Here is a 20,109-nt window from a genome sequence, read left to right as displayed (position 1 = left end):
GCTCGCTTCGACAGGGACAACAGGGAGCCGGCTACCAAAGCCTTGCCACCCCCGGAAGATCAGGTGCTCACTCTGTCGACCTCCGACGTAAGGGGTGTTCTACGCGGAGTGAACACACGAAAGGCTGCTGGACCGGATAGCATCCCTGGACAGGTACTCAAGGAATGTGCCGATCAGCTGGCTGATGTCTTCACCGCCATCTTCAATCTGTCATTGGCCCAGGCAGTAGTCCCTACATGCTTCAAGACCGCTACCATTATTCCTGTGCCAAAGCAAACGGCTGTGACGTGCCTGAACGACTATCGACCTGTCGCACTCACACCCATCATAATGAAGTGTTTCGAGAGACTGGTCTTAGCCCACATCAAAGCCAGTGTTCCTGCCTCTCTTGACCAACACCAGTTTGCCTATCGGGCAAACAGATCAACGGAGGATGCAATCACAACTGCTCTACACTCGGCACTGAATCACCTAGATGGTAAGGAGACCTACATCAGAATGCTGTTCATAGACTACAGCTCAGCATTCAACACTATCGTCCCCAACAAGCTGGCCACCAAACTCTTGGCCTGAACACTTCCCTCTGCAACTGGACCCTGGACTTCCTAACAAACAGACCCCAGTCTGTCAAATTAGGTAACCACACCTCCCCCCCCCCCCGACCCTGAACACGGGGGCCCCACAAGGATGTGTGCTGAGCCCCCTCCTCTACTCCTTCTTCACCCACGACTGTGTGGCTGTTAATGGTTCCAACACCATCATCAAGTTTGCGGATGACACCACGGTAGTAGGCCAGATCACCAACAACGATGAGTCAGCCTACAGGGAGGAGGTCCAGCATCTCGTGAAGTGGTGCGCCGATAACAACCTGGCCCTTAACATCAAGAAAACCAAAGAAATCATTGTGGACTTCAGGAAGTCGAAAGGCGGAAGTCACACCCCCATCCACATCAATGGGGCTGTGGTGGAAAGGGTGGACAGCTTTAAGTTCCTCAGAGTCCACATCACGGAAGACCTCTCCTGGTCCCTCAATACCTCCTCTCTGGTGAAGAAGGCCCAACCGCGCCTATATTTCCTAAGGAGGCTGAAGGGATGCAACCTGTCACCCCTGATCCTCTCTAACTTTTACCGCTGCACAATAGAGAGCATCCTGACAAACTGTATCACAGTATGGTATGGCAGCTGTAGCTACTATGACCGGAAAGCCCTGCAGCGGGTAGTCAAAACTGCCCAACGCATTACCGGCACCCGGCTACCGACCATAGAGCACATATACCAGAAACGCTGTCTACGGAGGTCACGGTCCATCATCAAAGACCCTACCCACCCCAGCCACAGTCTGTTCGCCCTCCTGCCATCTGGGAGACGCTACAGATGCATTCGCACCCGTACGACCAGATTTAGGAACAGCTTCTTTCCCAGGGCTGTCATCCTACTGAACTCCACAAATAAACTCTAAAGCCTGCACATCTGCCAATGCACTTTATTATGGTTATGTTTATGTTAATATACTACAAGCCAAATATATGTTGAATGTTTAAATGTCTTAATCCAAATGTACACTCTCGGGAGCCGCAAGCCTACATTTCGTTGTACTGCACTTGTGCACTAACAATGACAATAAAAGTTGATTTGATTTGATTTGATTTGATTTGATATTAATGATCTAGACAAGGGAACTAGATGTAATATCTCCAAATTTGCAGACGACACAAAGCTGGGTGGGCGTGTGTGCTGTGAGGAAGATGCCGAGAAACTCCAGGATGATTTGGACAGGTTGGGTGATTGGGCAAAAGCATGGCAGATGCAATATAACATGGATAAATGTGAGGTTATCCACTTTGGTAGCAAAAACAGGAAGGCAGATTATTATCTGAATGGCAATAGATTGGGAGAAGGGGAAGTGCAACGAGACCTGGGTGTCCTTGTGCACCAGTCACTGAAGGTAAGCATGCAGGTGCAGCAGGCGGTTAAGAAGGCAAATGGTATGTTGGCCTTCGTAGCGAGAGGGTTTGAGTACAGGAACAAGGATGTCTTGCTGCAGTTGTACAGGGCCTTGGTGAGACCACATCTTGAGTATTGTGTGCAGTTTTGGTCGCCTTATCTGAGGAAGGATGTTCTTGCCATGGAAGGAGTTCAGCGAAGATTCACCAGGCTGATACCTGGGATGGCAGGAATGACGTATGAGGAGAGATTGGATCGATTGGGCTTGTACTTGCTGGAGTTTAGAAGAATGAGAGGGGATCTCATCGAAACTTATAAAATTCTAACAGGACTAGACAGACTAGATGCTGGAAGGATGTTCCCGATGGTCGGGGAGTCCAGAACCAGGGGTCACAGTCTAAGGATAAGGGGTAGGCCATTTAGGACAGAAATGAGGAGGAATTTCTTCACCCAGAGAGTGGTGAACCTGTGGAATTCTCTACCACAGAAGGCAGTAGAGGCCAATTCATTAAATATATTCAAGAAGGAGTTGGATATATTTCTCAAGGCTAAAGGGATCAAGGGGTATGGGGAGAAAGCAGGGACAGGGTACTGAATTTGGATGATCAGCCATGATTGCATTGAATGACGGAGCAGGCTCGAGGGGCCGAATGGCCTACTCCTGCTCCTATCTTCTATGTTTCTATGCTTCTATAAGCGCAATTATTATATTATAATCATTACCCTTTGGGTGAAAATGTTTTCCCTTACTTCAAGAGAGTGACAATGGTTTTTAGTTTCTGCGCCATGATTACAGGTCTAGCTGAGATTTGCTGTCATTTTCTCTTTCATAATATTTACCATGTAACAGGCACATCCTGCTTTACTGTGGGTGTGGAGGTGCGTCAACTCAGAACCCATCTGTTTACAAAGATTCTTAAATCTACTTTAAGAATTTTTAGCTCTGACATTACAAGTCCCATTTATATTGTAGCTATAATTATAGTATTTGTTGAAAATTTACAGCCGCTAGGCTCCAAATCACCTTGTATGAAAAAATGATTAGTCAGATTAAGAATCCCACTCAACTGGTGCAACTTCCGAGCTGCAAACTCAGAGATTCATGTCAACTTGATTTAAACTAAAATTGTCAATTCCAGTGTATGAACTTACACAGGAACAAATGTTAATATAAAGTCTGACGGATTTAATTCCATGTGGGTTATTATGACGTGACCTAAAAACAATTGTGGCTCTTCAGGAACTTAAGATTGGTTTTAGCAACTGCTCCTTGCAGCTTTCGTTATTTTCTTTTAAATTAGATTTTTTTAACTATAAAGAGCACAACAGCAAACAGCTGTGGAATACAAAACTATATCAAGTTTGCAGGGCCATTGTGGAGGCATCATATATTGCAGCACAAACACACAGGTGCCATGCTGGAATGTCTGGGATTCTTCTTGAATACCATAGGATTACATAGGATATATGGCACAGGAACAGGCCATTCGGCCCAACCAATCCATGCGGTGTTTATGCTCCACTCGAGCCTCCTCCCGTCTTTCCTCATCTAATTCTATCAGCATACCCCTCTGTTCCCTTCTCCCTCATATGCTTATCTAGCCTCCCTTTAAATGCATCTATACTATTCGCCTCAACCACTCCCTGTGGTAGCGAGTTCCACATTCCCATCACTCTCTGGAAAAATAAGTTTCTTCTGAATTCCCTATTGGATTTTCATTAGTTTCCATAAGATGACCCATGATGACTTTTTGAGTTAAAATTACTATCATATAGAGAATCTGCAGCACAGAAACAGGCCATTTGACCTGTATTTATATTCCACACGAGGTTCCTCCCATCCTGCTCCCATCTCCCTCTATTGCCTTCTCCCTCAGGTATGCTTCAAGCCTCCCCTTAAATGCACCAATGCTCTCTGCTTTAACCACTCCATGTGGCAGTGATTTCCACGTTCCACTTACATTTTCACTACTCTCTGTGTTAAGGAATTCCTCCTAAATTCCTTATTTGATCTGTGAGTGGATATCTTATAACTAAGCCTCCTTGTTCTGGAATCACCCATAAGTGGAAAAAGTTTCTCCACATCTACCCTATCAAATGCCTTCATAACTTTAAAGACCTCTATCATGTCTCCTCTTTGTCTTTTCGTTTCCAGAGAAAAGAGCCCCAGCCTGCTCAATCTTCCCTAATAACTCCAATTCTGGTAACACCCATGTAAATCTTTTCTGCACTTTCTCCAGTGCTTCAATAGCATTTTTGTCATATGGAGACCAGAACTGCACCAGACTAACAATTTCCCTTTGCGCAATATATTTGACACTGGAGGTTGCATGGGTTGCCTACTGTATGTTCCTGTTCTCACTGCTAGGTAGAAAAACAACACGCTGTCAGACTGCAATGCTCAGGCTAAATCTACAAGACAAATTTATTATGAATTATGATTATACAGAAGTAAAAAAAGTGAAAGCATTATTATACTTTTTTTTTTTTATAAGGACAACAAAAATTTGGAACCATAGCCAATAATCTCTCCAGCACATGTTTCTTAAACAGTCCACTAAATTCAAGATTTCCTGAAATTATGTTTTTAAATCGGGAACTACCTGACTGCTAATGGAGCACAGCATTACCTTAGAAACAATTGAAAATTTAAGTAAGTATGGAAGATCGTTGTATATATTTCCTCATTAACAGGTGCCGAATAAAGAACTATGTAGCAAGCTAGATCAAATACACAATGGTAGGAGATGCTTGCATTCTATGTCAATGAGCATCGAGACCCATCATTATCCATGAATTGATAAATGATGCATGCATTGCTCATGTGGCTCCTTTCAATGCCTCAAATATTAAAGATAATGACTAAGCCTGTAAGCTTACGTTCCTTGACACCAGTTTAACAGTTTAACAGTTATCTTCTATCCACAGTTATTTCTAACTTAATAACTGATTCTGGTTGGTCATTCCTGTTCAGATGTCCCACAGGTACAGAACAAAAGGGGATGACTCCTGCAGTGCCCCCAGGAATATCTAGCTTCCGGAACCAAAGTACCCACATATCTAGGTGCAAACATTCTTCTGAATGCTGCACAGACTACTATTATAGGTTTATCTCCAGTTGAAGTGAATCCTTTCTTCATAATGCAAAATCAATGATTTGATGCCTGTATGTAATTTGTTTTGCTGTCCGATTCTACATGGCTTTTGTCTTAGTCTGGTTCTCAATGCTTCATTTCGTGCAGTCACCTTAAATGCAGCTTTTGATCCTCAGCTTTCATTTCTCTCCCGTGTTGGGGCTCCCTACCACTTGATCTGTGTTGCTATGGAGAATCAGGTGCCTTTGTACAGAAGAGAAGGTGAAACATTCCTAGGCTGCTCTGAAGGTCATTTCAGAGCTATGTTGTCAGAGGCCTGAAAATACATTAACTACCTATCCCCTCAACTGCAGAAAATGCATCACGATGGGAAACTAAGGCAGTTTAACTCACATATAAAACAAAGCATTTTTGTTTTATTTAATAAAAACTAAAATTGCATAAAGAAAGATACTGGTGTACTCTAGAAACAGCTGTTGGTTAGAAATGGACAATAAGAAATGGATCAAAAGCATGTGGGGAATTATAACAACAATGCATCTATATAGCACCTTGAACATCCCAAGACGATTCACAGGAGCTACATCGAACAAAATATGACACCGAGCCACATAAGGAGGTATTAGGGCAGATGATCAAAAGCTTGGTCAAAGAGGTAGGTTTTAAGGAGTGTCTTCAGAAGGAAAGAGAGGTAGAGAGGTGGTGAGGTTTAGGGAGGAAGTTCCAGAGCTTAGGGCCTCGGCAGCTGAAAGCACACCGCCAATGGTGGAGCGTTTAAAATCAGGAGTGTGCAAGAGGCCAGAATTGGAGGAACGCAGATATCTCGGAGGGTTGCAGGGCTGGAGGGGGTTACAGAGATAGGGAGGGGCAAGGCCATGGAGGGATTTGAAAACAAAGATGAGAATTTTAAAAGTGAGGTATTGCTTAACCAGGAGCCAATGTGGGTCAGAAAGCACAGGGGTCATGGGTGAACGAGACTTGGTGTGAGTTAGGATGCGGGAAGCAGAGTTTTGGATGAGCTTAAGTTTATGGCGGGTGGAAGATGGGAGGCCAGCCAGGAGTGCGTTGGAATAGTCAAGTCTAGAGGTAACAAAGGCATGGATGAGGGTTTCAGCAGCAGATGAACTGAGGCGGGGTGGAGTGGGGCGATGTTTCGGAGGTGGAAATAGGTGGTCTTAGTGATAAATAGTTATATCAACCAGTAAGTCCCAGATTCAATCCAAGGTCTGCTGAATTATCTGTTCTCAAGAACTGACCTGTGGGCCCTGAGCTAGGATGGGAAAAAGTCAACCTGTGTTCATATTCCTGACCGTTAGCCAGTGACCTTTGCTGGAAAGTGCATGTGTGGTTGTTAGGTAAGGACAAGATTGAGCTTGGCTCCGATAGCATCTGCCGTCAAATAGCTTGTTACACTCACTGTTCAGGGTCACACATAAACAATGGCTACTTGCGTGAGGTACCAATATGTTGCTGGTACCCATGAAACTCTACTCCAGCATGGTGCTTTTCCTTCGGGACAGAATATGAAAAGACATGGGATGCTGAGCCAACCTAAAATGAAACCAGATTAACATTTGTAACCTGTGTTTTAATTACTACAAAGACCTACAGGATTGTTGGAACTTATATACTTCCTCCTCGGTGGGAACACTGCCAGACTGGAACTTTAGATAATCCCCATTTGGATACAGAAATTCATCTGCTGTTGTACTGCTCCACAAGCCAAGTAGACCAAGAGTTCTGTTGTAGAAAGAATGTGGCAAGTAGACTGCTGCCTGAAGGAAGCCACCTATGCCTAATTCCACTGTAACCTGTAATCCAGAAAAATAAACTGCGGAGCATCTGGTCCCTTTTTCGCACACCAGTGCCAACTGGTTCTCACTGAAATGGTATACTTCTGTGAAGAAGAAACAAAGAAATGGAAAGGGACTGTTATTTACTAAAATTCAGCTGAATTACAGGTGTCAATCAAGATTAGTTATCACAAGCTGATGAAAATGACAAATGACTGATCATGGCTCTTGGAATCAGCGGTATTTGTGGAGAAAGTATGCAAAGTGAATTCGCACAAATCTCACAAATGCACATTACAAATGAAAAATACAAAGTGGATAAAGTACAGCTATAATACAATGGGTTAATTTATATACAATATACATTTCAGAAAAACAACTCAGGAGGGAGTAACTTATACACAGGTGGGATTTAAAGACCAGCTTCACAGTAGGCATATAGTACACTGTTGTAAAAGAAATGAATTTGTTTGGAAGTCTGCAGAATTATATTTACAATAATATGACAATTTAGATTTGTTAAAGTATGATATTTACAATGTCTAAATTCAAGTACAGTGACAGACATTTAACAGATTAGCATTTGCAGCATTTCAACCGGCTCTTTCACTAACTCTTACCTAAATCTTCACCTTTGTGCAATCTGATATCTTTATCATTTACTGTAACAGAAAGTTCTTTTTCAGACTTGGAGGATCCCCACTCTATCTGAAAGAAATGAGAAAAGTTCTGTTTTAACAACAGAAAATGCTGGAAAAACTCAGCAGGTCAGGCAACATCCGTGGAGAGAAATTTGAGTTGACGTTTCGGGTTTGACCCTTCTTCAAAACTGGAGAGAAAAGGAACTAGATCGAAGGCAGGGCTGCGATCGGACAAAAGAATAAAAGAACCAAAAGAAGTAAAAGAGATTAGAAGCTAGACGAGATGGTAATAGGCTGGGATTAGGTGTAAAGTGTACTGGCAGGGCAAAAGATAGCTGCCAGGTGTGAGAGAGAAACAAAAGGAAAGGGGGGGGGGAGGAAAGGAGTGGAAAAATATAAGTAAAAATGAAATAGGGGCCGAGGTTATGATCTGAAATTGTTGAACTCGATATTGAGACCGGAAGGCTGCAGAGTGCCTAATCGGAAGATGAGGTGCTGTTCCTCGAGTTTACGTTGAGCTTCCGTGGAACAGTACAAGAGGCCAAGGACGGTGAGGTCCGAGTGGGAATGGAGCGGTGAATTGAAATGACAGGCGACCGGAAGCTCGGGGTCACCCTTACGGACTGAACGGAGGTGTTCCGCAAAGCGGTCACCCAATCTGCGTTTGGTCTCCCCAATGTAGAGGAGACCGCATCGTGAGCAGCGAATACAGTATACTAGATTGCGAGAAGTACAAGTAAATCGCTGTTTCACCTGGAAGGGGTGTTTGGGGCCCTGGACAGTGGGGAGGGGGGAGGTATAGGGGCAGGTGTTACATCTCCTCCGCTTGCACGGGAAGGTGCCAGGCGAAGGGGAAGGGCTGTTTGGGGTGATAGAGGAGTGGACTAGGGTGTCTCGGAGAGAGCGGTCCCTGCGGAATGCTGAAAGGGGAGGGGAGGGGAAGATACGTTTGGTGGTGGGATCACTTTGGAGGTAGCGGAAATGCCGGAGGATGATCCGTTGAATGTGGAGGCTGGTGGGGTGAAAGGTGAGGACAAGGGGAACCCTATCGTGGTTCCGGGAGGGAGGGGCAGGGGTGAGGGCAGAGGTTCAGTCCGTAAGGGTGACCCCGAGCTTCCGGTCGCCTGTCATTTCAATTCACCGCTCCATTCCCACTCGGACCTCACCGTCCTTGGCCTCTTGTACTGTTCCACGGAAGCTCAACGTAAACTCGAGGAACAGCACCTCATCTTCCGATTAGGCACTCTGCAGCCTTCCGGTCTCAATATCGAGTTCAACAATTTCAGATCATAACCTCGGCCCCTATTTCATTTTTACTTATATTTTTCCACTCCTTTCCTCCCCCCCCCCCTTTCCTTTTGTTTCTCTCTCACACCTGGCAGCTATCTTTTGCCCTGCCAGTACACTTTACACCTAATCCCAGCCTATTACCATCTCGTCTAGCTTCTAATCTCTTTTACTTCTTTTGGTTCTTTTATTCTTTTGTCCGATCGCAGCCCTGCCTTCGATCTAGTTCCTTTTCTCTCCAGTTTTGAAGAAGGGTCAAACCCGAAACGTCAACTCAAATTTCTCTCCACGGATGTTGCCTGACCTGCTGAGTTTTTCCAGCATTTTCTGTTGTTATTTCGGATTTCCAACATCTGCAGTATTTTGCTATCGTACTAAAGTTCTGTTTTAGTTTAGGACTAGAGATGTCAGAAATGTTGGTGACTGTTTTGAAACAGAAATTTTAAACAATCAGGATGTGACTCTGAGAATAAAGTACTTACTTTCATCATTACCATCCCTTGATAAAATGCAGCAAACTTTACAAAGGCCACTACATTTATAAAGGTGTTATCCTTGATTATCAGGTCACTTTGGCCTTGAAGAGTAAATATATTATGTCCTTTGTCTGATGACAGCCTGACAATGACGTATTCTCCAAGTCCATGAAATATGTAGTCAACTCCATCAAATGTTTTCACATGCAGGGTTCCATAAATCTGACCTTAATAAGAAGTATTCATTTTTAGAATATTTATCCATATATACAGTACTTATTTTAACTTTTCTACCTTTATAAAAATGAATTTTGTTGAGCCTAAATCCACTTAGTCTGAGTCCATGATCGTGTTGTTGTCATTTTTCAATTACATAATGAATGGTATCTATTGACATTTTTGGGGGCTATTTTTCTCCTCCATCTTTAGGTCCTCTTTCCCTTCCCATGTCACAGTCAATTACACCTTTTCTGAACCACTCTTGAGTTGGCTACTAGTCACCTGGATGGCGTATCCTCTAATTGTTCCTCTTTTTCTGTGGGGAAGTGTCTAGCTTTGGCAGTAACCCTGTGCTACCATACCACACTGTGGCTCCGAAAATCTACGCAAAAAGATCTGTAAGAATATTTATAAGTGGGGTTCCCTCAGTGGCTTAGTGGGTAAATGCATTGCTCAGTGTGGAACAGAGCCCCATTAACCAGTTAGGTCTCAGGTTTGATCCCCAGCCTGTGCAGGATTAGCTGAAATCACATGGGTGGCACTTGGGTGCTGCATTTGGCCTCAGTGCCCATGGAGGTGAAATAAAATCAGCCAGGGTTCTTGCTCCTGATTCTAAGGCAGTGAACCTTGCTGGAATGTGCACAGTATTGATGGAACAAGAATAGGTGTGGCTATGATTTGCCCTTGAGTTAAATAGTTTACCAACACTGTCTAGACTCATACATGAAGAATGGCCATTGAGGATGCCATGTCCTGCATCAGTCCACTTCTTCAGGAAAAGTGAAAAGGGGGAAAAATTGAGGAGAAAAAGGTAAGGTATCAGTTGGGAAACAAAAAGACTAACTTAAGCAGCCTTCTTGCTTTCTTGGTTCAATTTCTGGTGCTCAACCTGAAGGCTGTGAATTTGTATCCTACAACTACTTATGGCTTCAACTTGATTGTCTTGGTTAGGTGGGTGTGTTTAAGCTGTCGATGAGATGGAACACAATATAATAACTATTCAACCTTTATAAGAAAAAGCTGGTATTTTGCAGTCTTCCTGACTTCAGTCATACCTCCTCAGGCTGATTATGGAGCAGCAGTGACAACAGTCAGGCGCCTATGGCTTACCCTGTGCTCTCCTAGTTGGAGCTCAATGAATGATTGTAAAAGGGAACAATTGGAAAAGAGGAGATAACTTTTGAAAAACACCGAATTAAATGAATCCAACTAATATAAATACGATTCTCAACACGATAAGCCACAACAGTCATAATGCACAACTTAAATTGTTATTCACTTACCTAAACCCAATGAAGTATAATTCTCACATTTATCAATAGGTCGTTTTTCATAATACAAATTGCATAAGGAGGATTTTCTACAACACCATTCAAAAGGTTCCAAGTCCCCCACTGTTAATTAAAATATATATATGGCTTAAAAAATAAAACAATTGTGATTAAAATTCAAAACAAGCTGATTATTAAATATAAAGATGGAATACACTGGATTACATGAAAAGTTCCACAGCACCAAGGTTTGGGATTTGTCTTTTGGGGGGTGGGGGCTGGGGGGGTGGGATAGTGGGTACGGAAGAACTACAATTCCCATTAATAGAAACAAACATTTTTTAGCAAAGGAGTATTTGGCCTTTCTTGACTATGCTGAATTTAGGACCCTCTCAGTGTCTGATTTTACACAATTGCCTTCTTCTTTCTCCCCTTTTTTAAAATTCTTATTCTTCTTTGGATGTTTTTCTACGTTATAGGTACTTATATAAATGCAAGTTGTTTTTATAATGTTGGTAAATCTGTGTTGCGCTTTCTCCAAGGCTATTATGTCTCTCTTATAGTGAGGAGCCCAAAAAATTATTAACGATAAAGTCCACATAAGTTTAGCTCATTGGATGTTTCTCTTAACCGAAATCTAATATTCCAGAATTAAAATATGAAGGCACAAGTTTTCAAATTGGGGCCTGCAAAGTCAGTAGACCTCTGTCCACCTGGAGCCAGAATGATTTACAAACTTTTGATACTCAGACCCAGATTTGAAATATTTATTGACAGTAAGTAAGCTATTCTACATAAATATTGAATATTTATTCCATATGTTTGCTGGAAACACTTGTTTCAAAATAGCTTAATGTCTATTAGTAGGTATTTTAATGACTCCTGTATTGACTGAGAGAATTGACATGACTGTGTGGTAAAAGTTACCAATCTGACATTAAGCTCAATTCCACAGCTTGCTATCTGGTTGCTAATGGTCATCATTGCTGATGGCAGGAGAGGTGATGTAAGTAATTGTAACATGATGCACATCCATGACAAGGTATAGTAAGCAGAGGGGTGCTTGAAGTAGGGGTTTTGGCCTAGAAATTCATTGACGCCACTTTTGGGGCGCTAAAGTGGGGCGTCCGCTAAAGTTTGCGTCCGCCCCCAAATCTAGGCCACTTCTCTGATATTCATTAGCTTCGCCCTACTAGTTCGGGCGAGCGCTAAAACTGCTGTTGGACGCCTCTCTTTGGGCGCTAAGCCGGAGGTGGTGATCGATAGCGCCGAGGCTGGGTGCAGCGCAGGTGCGGCCATCTCGTGACTGACAGCAGACACCCTGGCGCCGGCCAGCTCTTAAGGGGGAAGGGTCGACTGTGTCTGCTGCCACGCCCTGGATAGTGGAGCCCTCCAGCTAGGCCTGAACACTGCTGCTGGACCCAAATAGTGCCTGAAGACATGGAGAAGGCCCGTGAACGTGCGCAGCGCTTCTCAGAGCATGATCTGAGTGTGCTGCTTGCTGCTGTGGAGAAGAGGCGCCATGTTTTGTACCCGGACAATGGCAAGAAGGCGACGGTCCGCGTCTACAGGAGAGCCTGGAGGCATGTCGCCAGCAAGCTGTCAGCCAACAGCGACGTCCCCAGGACCGGTGCCCAATGCCGCAAAAAGATAAATGACCTCACACGCATTGTCAGGGTGAGTACCCTTTCCAATGACCTCCTCATCCTTGCATGTGCACCTCACATTATGGGCAAAGGGACCTGAAAGCTCTAATGGCCAGCCTTCATCCAGCAGCTATGGCACAGGCATGAGCATCAATTGCACATTCTGCACTGAATACACTGGCCAAGCTATTCCACCATGGGAGGCAGTGCACAGCAGATCATGGCGACACACTGGCCAGGCTATTCCACCATGGGAGGCAGTGCACAGCAGATCATGGCGACACACTGGCCAGGCTATTCCACCATGGGAGGCAGTGCACAGCAGATCATGGCGACACACTGGCCAGGCTATTCCACCATGGGAGGCAGTGCACACAAGATCACGGCGACACACTGTACTTAGAGGCCGTCCTTTCTCTTGCAGGCCAAGCTGGCGAATAATCGCAGGAGCCGGACTGCGACCGGGGGAGGACGACCCCATATCCAGCCACTCACCGACCTGCAACATCGCGTGGAGCGCCTCATGGGTCGCCGGGTGATTGGGCCCGTGGCATGTGGAGATGCCGACCCTGTTCTGGGAAGCAATGGTAAGGACATCACCTTTTGCACCTCTCTCGTCCCACTTGCGCATCAGATCTACATCCTTTGCCACTGTCCGACCAATGCGCTGAATGCCACCACTCATGCATCCCGCACTGACGCCCTCTCCTCACTCTAAAGCTACTCTTGTGCCTTCCTGCTTTCAGATGGTCAAGAGGAGGTCCCTCAACTTGCCAGTGACAGACCCTCCGAGGAGGAGCAGGAGGAGGAGCAAGAGGAAGGCGGCCCATCAGGGGAACCCTCAGCCGCGGCCACCCAGGCCAATGTAGGGGACACGTCTTCCCTGGAGGGCAGCGTGGCGGAAGTGTCGAAGGGGAGGGGAGCTCCTGGGACCTGCGTGCTGCAGAAAGGCGGGAGGGGGGTGGAAGCTCGGCGGCCTTCTCCCCAGAGGGGGGATGCGTCGGAGAGGAGTCCAATTGCTGGGCCCAGCGGCCTCCAGCAACGCAGGAAGGGTCGGCCAGCTCGGCGGCCTTCTCCCCAGAGGGAGAGTCCGGCCTCCAGTCAGGAGATGCTGTTCGCCGAGGAGATGGAAGGCCTCGAAGACTTGTCCGCGGACTCGGAGCGCTGGCACACGGAGCTCATGGCGGCAGTGTCACGGTTGCCTGAGTCCATCGATTCCCTCTCTCGGAGTGTGGCCGAGTTCGGGCCCTTAGAGGCCACCAGTCGGGTGGAATACCGGGCAGATCTTGCAGCGACTGGCCAGGTGATTAGTGGTGCCATCCAGTCACTGGCTGCTCTGCTGCGGGCAGTGAACAGGTCAACACGGGCACTCACTGCTGCCACACTCGCTGTGTCAGCCAGGCATCGCCAGGGCACGCGGCGCGCTGCAGCAGCACATCGGTCTGTCCCTCGGCAGATTGGTGCGCATGCTGCAGTGCTGGCCCGGGCGAGTGCCAGTGTCTCAGGCGACCAGCGAGCGCCTGCCATCCACCAGCTTGCCGCCATTCCTCCAGCCGCCACTGCCACTCCCCCAGTGGAGCTGCCAGGAGCTGCTGCAGCGACTGATGCTGGCCAGCCACAGCTGCAGCAATCAAGAGCCGGCCGCTCGACGACCAGACCTCGACTAGGCCGACCCCCAAGGGCATCTGCCGTCACGACATGTGCCCCTCAGGAGCCTGCCCCCAGCCTTGCAGCAGCCAATGGCCTTACTTTGAGGCGGAGCAGCAGGGCGGGCAGGGGCCACCCAAAGATGGCCAAGGCATCGCCCTAGCGGGCCAAATATTCGAATGTGTGGCCATTTGTGTTTGTTTCTTGAGGCCGAGAATTGGATGTTAGTTTTTTGAAGGCCGATGATGTGATGTTTGTTTTGGACGAAGGCCGACAATGACGGCCATTTTAGTTGCCCTATTTTGTTAATCCTCCCCAGGTTGTGGGAGTGAGTAATGTGTTGGAGTGTTTTTTGGGGGTTTCCTCTGTTTTTGGTTTTCATGTGGGAAGGGCCCAGAGTTTGTACAATAAAGCATTTTATTTATTCACATTGTCCATGTTTGATCTTTGAAGTGTTTGTTGCCTTAACCGGCTGAGGGCTTGCGGAGCGGCTGCATTCATGTTCTATCATTGGCACAAGCCATTCCCTGACAGGGGGCCTAGAAGTGACGTTCAATAAGCCGACGACGGGCGGCCCTTGGACCTTGTGCGTCCCTCCTGGGCTGGTACTCCTCGTCCTCGTCGTCCTCATGCTCCTCCTGCTCCTCCTCCTGAGGTGGTGGTCCAACGTGAGGTGGCAGTGCCTGAGTCCTGCGGATAGCCAGGTTGTGCAGCATGCAGCAAACGACGACGAATTGGGAGACTCGATCCTGCGAATACTGGAGGGCTCCCCCGGAGTGATCGAGACAGCGGAACCGTTGCTTGAGCACGCCGATTGTTTGTTCTATGAGGTTCCTCGTCGCTTGATGGCTCTCGTTGTATGCCTCTTCAGCAGGGGTCGTGGGCGCGCGGAGCGGGGTCATGAGCCAGGTACACAAAGGATAGCCTTTGTCCCCGATAAGCCATCCTCTTGGGGGAGGCTGTGCCTGGAACATGTCAGCCACAGTTGTCTGTCGCAGGATAAAGGCATCGTGGCTGCTGCCTGGAAAGCGGGCATTGACAGCTAGGATGCGCTGCCTGTGGTCACACACCAGCTGTACATTGAGGGAATGGTAGCCCTTCCGGTTGCGGTAATCCTCGGCATGCTCAAGAGGTGCCCGCAAAGCCACATGCGTGCAGTCAATGGCGCCCTGCACCATGGGGAAGCCCGCTATTCTTGCAAACCCCACTGCACGCTGCTGCTGCTTGTCCAGGGTCATGGGGAAGGAGATGAATTGATGTCTCCTTCTGAAAAGGGCTTCGGTCACCTGGCGGATGCAGCAATGCACAGCGAACTGGGAGATGTTAGCAATCTCCCCAGTAGCGGATTGGAAGGAGCCGGAGGCATAGAAGTTGAGAGCCACCGTCACCTTCACTGCCACCGACAGAGACGTCCTGCGCATCAGCTGTGGCTGCAGATCTCTCTGAAGCAGCCGGCAGATGTCTGCAACCACCTCCCTTCGGAATCGCAGCCTCCTAACACACATCGCGGCAGACATGGTCAGATAGGAGGTCTGCTGGCGGTATACCCTGCGTGGGTAAGGCCTCAGTTGGCGACGCCTGTTGCCCCCTCTGCGTCTAGCCAGGGCTGCCACTCTCTCACGGCGTCTGTAAGCCCTTCTGGCATAAGGCTGAAATTCAGCGTTGCCACCCAATGCAGCCCCCATTATATGCTGGCAAACACTGAGCTCTGAATGAAGGCTAAGATAATTGGTAAGCTCTGGCCTGAGCCAAAAATACCTGTCCAAGTGTTGGTCCAAACCAGTAAACTCTCCTCCTTGGTCTCTGTCCAAAAAACCGTTGCACAAGAGTGAATGCTGCAAAATGGCTGGCCTTTATACTGCTGGGTAAGTGCCCTTTAATTAGCGCTCCCCCCGGCCCGGCTGGCCTGTGTACCGTTCCACTTCACAGTCGCTCGGGACGCCCGGCGCACAATGGGCCGACGCGAGTGAAGTTCCGGTTTGGGGCGCACAAAGGGCGTTGCACTATTATATGATGTCATGATCTGCGCGCGCAGCAGGGCGCGCGCTAAGACTTTGCGCCGGCGCTAAATGTGTCCTGAAGTTGGGGAGAGGCGCAGATCGCGCTGCGCCCGGGCGATAAGCGCCTAGCGCTCGAGATCTACTCCCCCTAAGGCGCTAACGGCTGGCGCGCCCAACTGAATTTCTAGGCCTTTGTGTGTTATTGGAACTAGAGTAGACCACTTGCAAGAGTTCCACAGGGAAAGTGTGCTTCTGTGCTTCATGATTAAGAGGTATTCATTATTAAGATTTTCAATGAAGTTTCAACAGTAACAGCAACAAAACAAGTATTAAACATACCTCTATCCATTTACCTGTCTGGTTTTGGAGGTTTTTGATTTGGGAAAAGATGGCAACACTGGCTAATTCTGACAGCATAAGACACCACCAAAGTTCAAAAGAGTAGAGGAGAATATGAAGTAAAATCAAGAAGTAATAGTGAAGTAATGCCAAGGATTTTAAAAGATTGTACGAGGAATTGAAGCCCAAGGGAGGAAAGGAGTTCTACAGTTTTCAAGTCATGAGAAACAAAGAGTAAGAGCTATTCCCAAACCTGTCATCAGCTGTTAACCACACACACATTTTCCAGCAGAAGTCACTCAAAATCAATCAGGAATTGAAACCCTGGCTGATTTATCTCCTCTCTAATCTAGGCAGTAAGGTTAACTACAGCATTCCTACTGGCACTCCAGCTGAGATTTCCTAACAGCATCAATTGAGCATTTAACCTGGGACAACAAAAGCATTTTAATCTATACTCACTTATGTGGTCCTGCATCGTTGTTGCTTCTGAGGAATAAATAAAGTAACGGTCAGTTATGCCCGCAATCAGGTAACCCGAACTATAGATGCACCTTCGGCCAGCTGTGAACCTATTAGGTAATGCAGATTGAAATGTTATCCTTTTGCCTTCCAGCTTCAGTTTGGCTGAAACATTGAATAGTGTAATCTCAGGTATAAAACGGTTGTCTTCCTTCGCTTGTGACTCATGGCAGGGACAAGACTGTACATCGGTATTCCAGGCAGAAGGATTTGGTTCAGTTAGATACCAATTCCAGCACTTCTGCTGGTAGCTTGTACCATATTTACTGGTGTTGTGCAGATCCAGCCGGTAAGCCCATTGCCCATGGAGTCCTGTGTTTCCAATTGTTTGATCTGGCCTGTACCTTCCTCTTGGGCCATATGTGTTAATCTTTTGTGTTTGGGGATCGTTGTAAAATATTTCTTTTCCATTTGTGTAGCCCATCAATGCTCTGTGGAATAATCTCTGACCAGGATACCAGAGCATTGTAGCATATCTTAACAAAGCAAAGGAGCAAATTCCATCCGTAGTCAATATGCACTGAAACGTGTTTGTCTGTAAATAAATATCTTTGTTAGGGAAAAATCTAAAATTTCTCCGAAAGAGTAGATTATGTCAAATGAAAAAAGCAGTTACAAATCAACGGACTAAGCCTACTCAACTAATCAAGAGCATGTAGAGAACACAGTCAGTTTACAGAGAGAATGTACTTGTTACGGCCTGGGTGAGGCAAATCTAACAGTGGGCTATGATGGTCTTACTCATGCATGGAATAACAAATACCGAATATGCTGAAAAAATAAATCACATCGATCAGTATCTGAAAAAGGTTAAAACTTTGGATGTGACCCTTCATCATGACTGACGAAGGTCACACGAAAATGTTGACCTTAAAGTTAACCAAAATGTTATTATTAACCAATTCTCATGACAAATCACACTCAAACATCAATCTTTCTTTCCCTTCTGGACACTCATTGGCCTGAATTAATTTCAATTATTTCTGCTTTTATTTCAAATTTCCTTATTTGCTTTATTGTGTACAATTTAAATAAACCTATTTGGGAATTTTAATATTTTCTTATTTTAAACAAAATAAAACACATGCAAAATATAAGTCCTGAAATTACACCATGGATACTAAAATACAAATGTTTAATACTTTCATCTGAAATTTTTTTATCCACTGCTTTAGCAGAGACATTAATCTGTTTAAAATAAAAAGGTTAATGCCACCAAAATGGAGAGTAGAATTTTAGATGAATGTATTAAGTGTTTGTACCTGAGTATCTTATGAAGTAATATCAGGGCCACAGACATTTCACAACATTCTTTTCATAAAAATAAAATATCAAGATTTATTATTGGAAGCATTTACAACTCCATACATTATAACAGTCTTACTTTTAGTATAATATATTGGGACAGATTTTCTGATCAGAGGCTTCCTACATGCGGATGCCTTCGATCAGGAAAAATCTACTCACTTGCCTGCTGGTTCCGTATGTCCCGAGACTTCCGACCCTGGGCCTCTCCACTACGAAATGCGCAGAGGCCCAGGTATCCCAGGGGGGAAGGCGATTCACAAGCGTCCCTGGGATCACTTGGGCCATGGGGAACCAATCAAAGAAGGGAATCCCACTGCACACTTTTGACAGGTCTCTGTCAAAAGTATGAATGGAGTTCACTTAAAAAACAGTTAAACATTAAATACATTTTTAAAAACCATCACATATTTAAAATGAGTTAAAATTACATTAAATTAATTATTTTAAACAAAAATTAAATTTTTTGAAAAAAATTAAGTTTTTTACGGGGCTAAAGATAAACTTACCTTTTTTAAAAGTATTTTTAAATTATAAATGAGTGAAAACATTTCAATTTTTTTTAACTCTTATGCTGGTAAAAGCAGGCCTTACCAGGCATAAGATTTTTAAAGGTTTTCAGCGGGCGGAGGTTCTGCAGAAAGCGGAATTCTCTGCCCGCGGAGGCCCTTCTCCCGAGCAGGCGGATGATCTGTCAAGAGGATAGATCGGAAGTGCTGGTTTTCAGCGCATGCGCTTTGCGAGACACTTGCGAGGCCCCTACGGGTGCATGCGCACCTCGTACGCACCCGTGGGGGGGGTCGGAATATCTGGTCCACTATGTTACAATAACATTTATTGATTGCCCTCTTTTCCAAAAAAAACAGAATAATCCGTAAGCAAATACCTTGCCTAATAACAGGACAAATTGGGCTAAAAATTCCAGTGCACCAAAAAGCTGCCGGTGCCACTGCACGCCGTACTTAACGACCGCCTGAATTAATTGTGCAGGCAGCACCGGTATTTTGGTGTTGCCTGCTGTTTAACATTAGTGCAACACTAAACTTACCGTGTAAGGCTGGTTTTCGGGTGCTACTCTCAGCAGGAGGCCCAATGTAGCGTCCCTGGAGCAACAGCAGCGTTCTCTTAAAGCTAGCTTGTCATTTTAGAAAGCAGTGTTGGTCCCTTAAAGGGGAACTGCCTTCTAAAATGAAAAAAATAAAAATCATATACGTAATATAGGCAGTTTTCAGCCCTTGGAACTTAACTACCTTCTGAAATAAATCAACATTAAATATAAGTCTCAAATGGCAGTCTTCAGCTCTTAAAGCTGATTTGCCTTCCGCACCTAAAAAAATGGGAAAAGTGCTTCAGGACTAACACAAATGGCTCAACAAGTCAGGGAAGGGGCACCCATGGTCTCGCAAGCAGCACTCCAGCTTTGCAGGGGGTCAACACTGCAAGTGAGATCCTCTACCCACAGGGGCCAGGTGGTCCTCCAGAAAGAACAATGTGGGACCAGATCACCAAGGCCGTCACTGCCAGCAGTGTCACCCCCATGACCTGGCTCCAGTGCCCAAAGAAGCTTCATGAGCTCAGACCAGTGGTCAAGGTCAGTGAATGCATCTTTAAAAGTCATCTACCAACTGCACCAGTGGCCTCACACACTGCTCATTGCATGACACCTCCACCCCCCATCACGGAGTTACCAACAATCTCTACACAGCCTGCCCAGCCAGTAGTTGACCAAGAAGAGGGAGAGGAGAGAAGAAGAAGAAGAAACAACGCCACTCAATTTCACACACCCAGCCACCAGCTCCTCGAGGTTGTCCTGCAAGGCCATTTGCAGTGTCCCCCACTGAAAGTCAGCAGCCTTCCACCAGCCATGCTGCAGCCACTAGGGTAGCCCTGCGTGACATCAGTAGGATAGGCAAAGGCACACACT

General features: G+C 46.0%; 1 protein-coding gene across 1 annotated transcript in view; it reads right to left on the bottom strand.

Moving 5' to 3' along the window:
• Window positions 1–17,411, bottom strand: part of LOC147121047 (mucin-like protein) — a 117,462-nt gene extending 100,051 nt beyond the window's left edge. Inside the window, exons 1-5 of the mRNA XM_085977688.1 lie at window positions 16,821–17,411; window positions 10,739–10,849; window positions 9,243–9,463; window positions 7,453–7,540; window positions 6,649–6,936 (exon numbers count right to left, since the gene is read on the bottom strand). Coding sequence (XP_085833814.1) covers window positions 6,649–6,936; window positions 7,453–7,540; window positions 9,243–9,463; window positions 10,739–10,849; window positions 16,821–17,346 — 1,234 coding nt within the window. The 5' untranslated portion in view covers window positions 17,347–17,411. The remainder of the gene's footprint in view (window positions 1–6,648; window positions 6,937–7,452; window positions 7,541–9,242; window positions 9,464–10,738; window positions 10,850–16,820) is intronic.
• Between the last annotated feature and the right edge of the window lie 2,698 nt (window positions 17,412–20,109).

This window comes from Somniosus microcephalus, chromosome 3 (genome assembly GCF_052327205.1).
Source record: "Somniosus microcephalus isolate GS21.2 chromosome 3, FLI_Smic_1.0, whole genome shotgun sequence".
Classification (NCBI taxonomy): Eukaryota; Metazoa; Chordata; class Chondrichthyes; order Squaliformes; family Somniosidae; genus Somniosus; species Somniosus microcephalus.
Note: the sequence above shows the minus strand (reverse complement) of the source record. Positions and strands in the feature narration are given on the sequence as shown.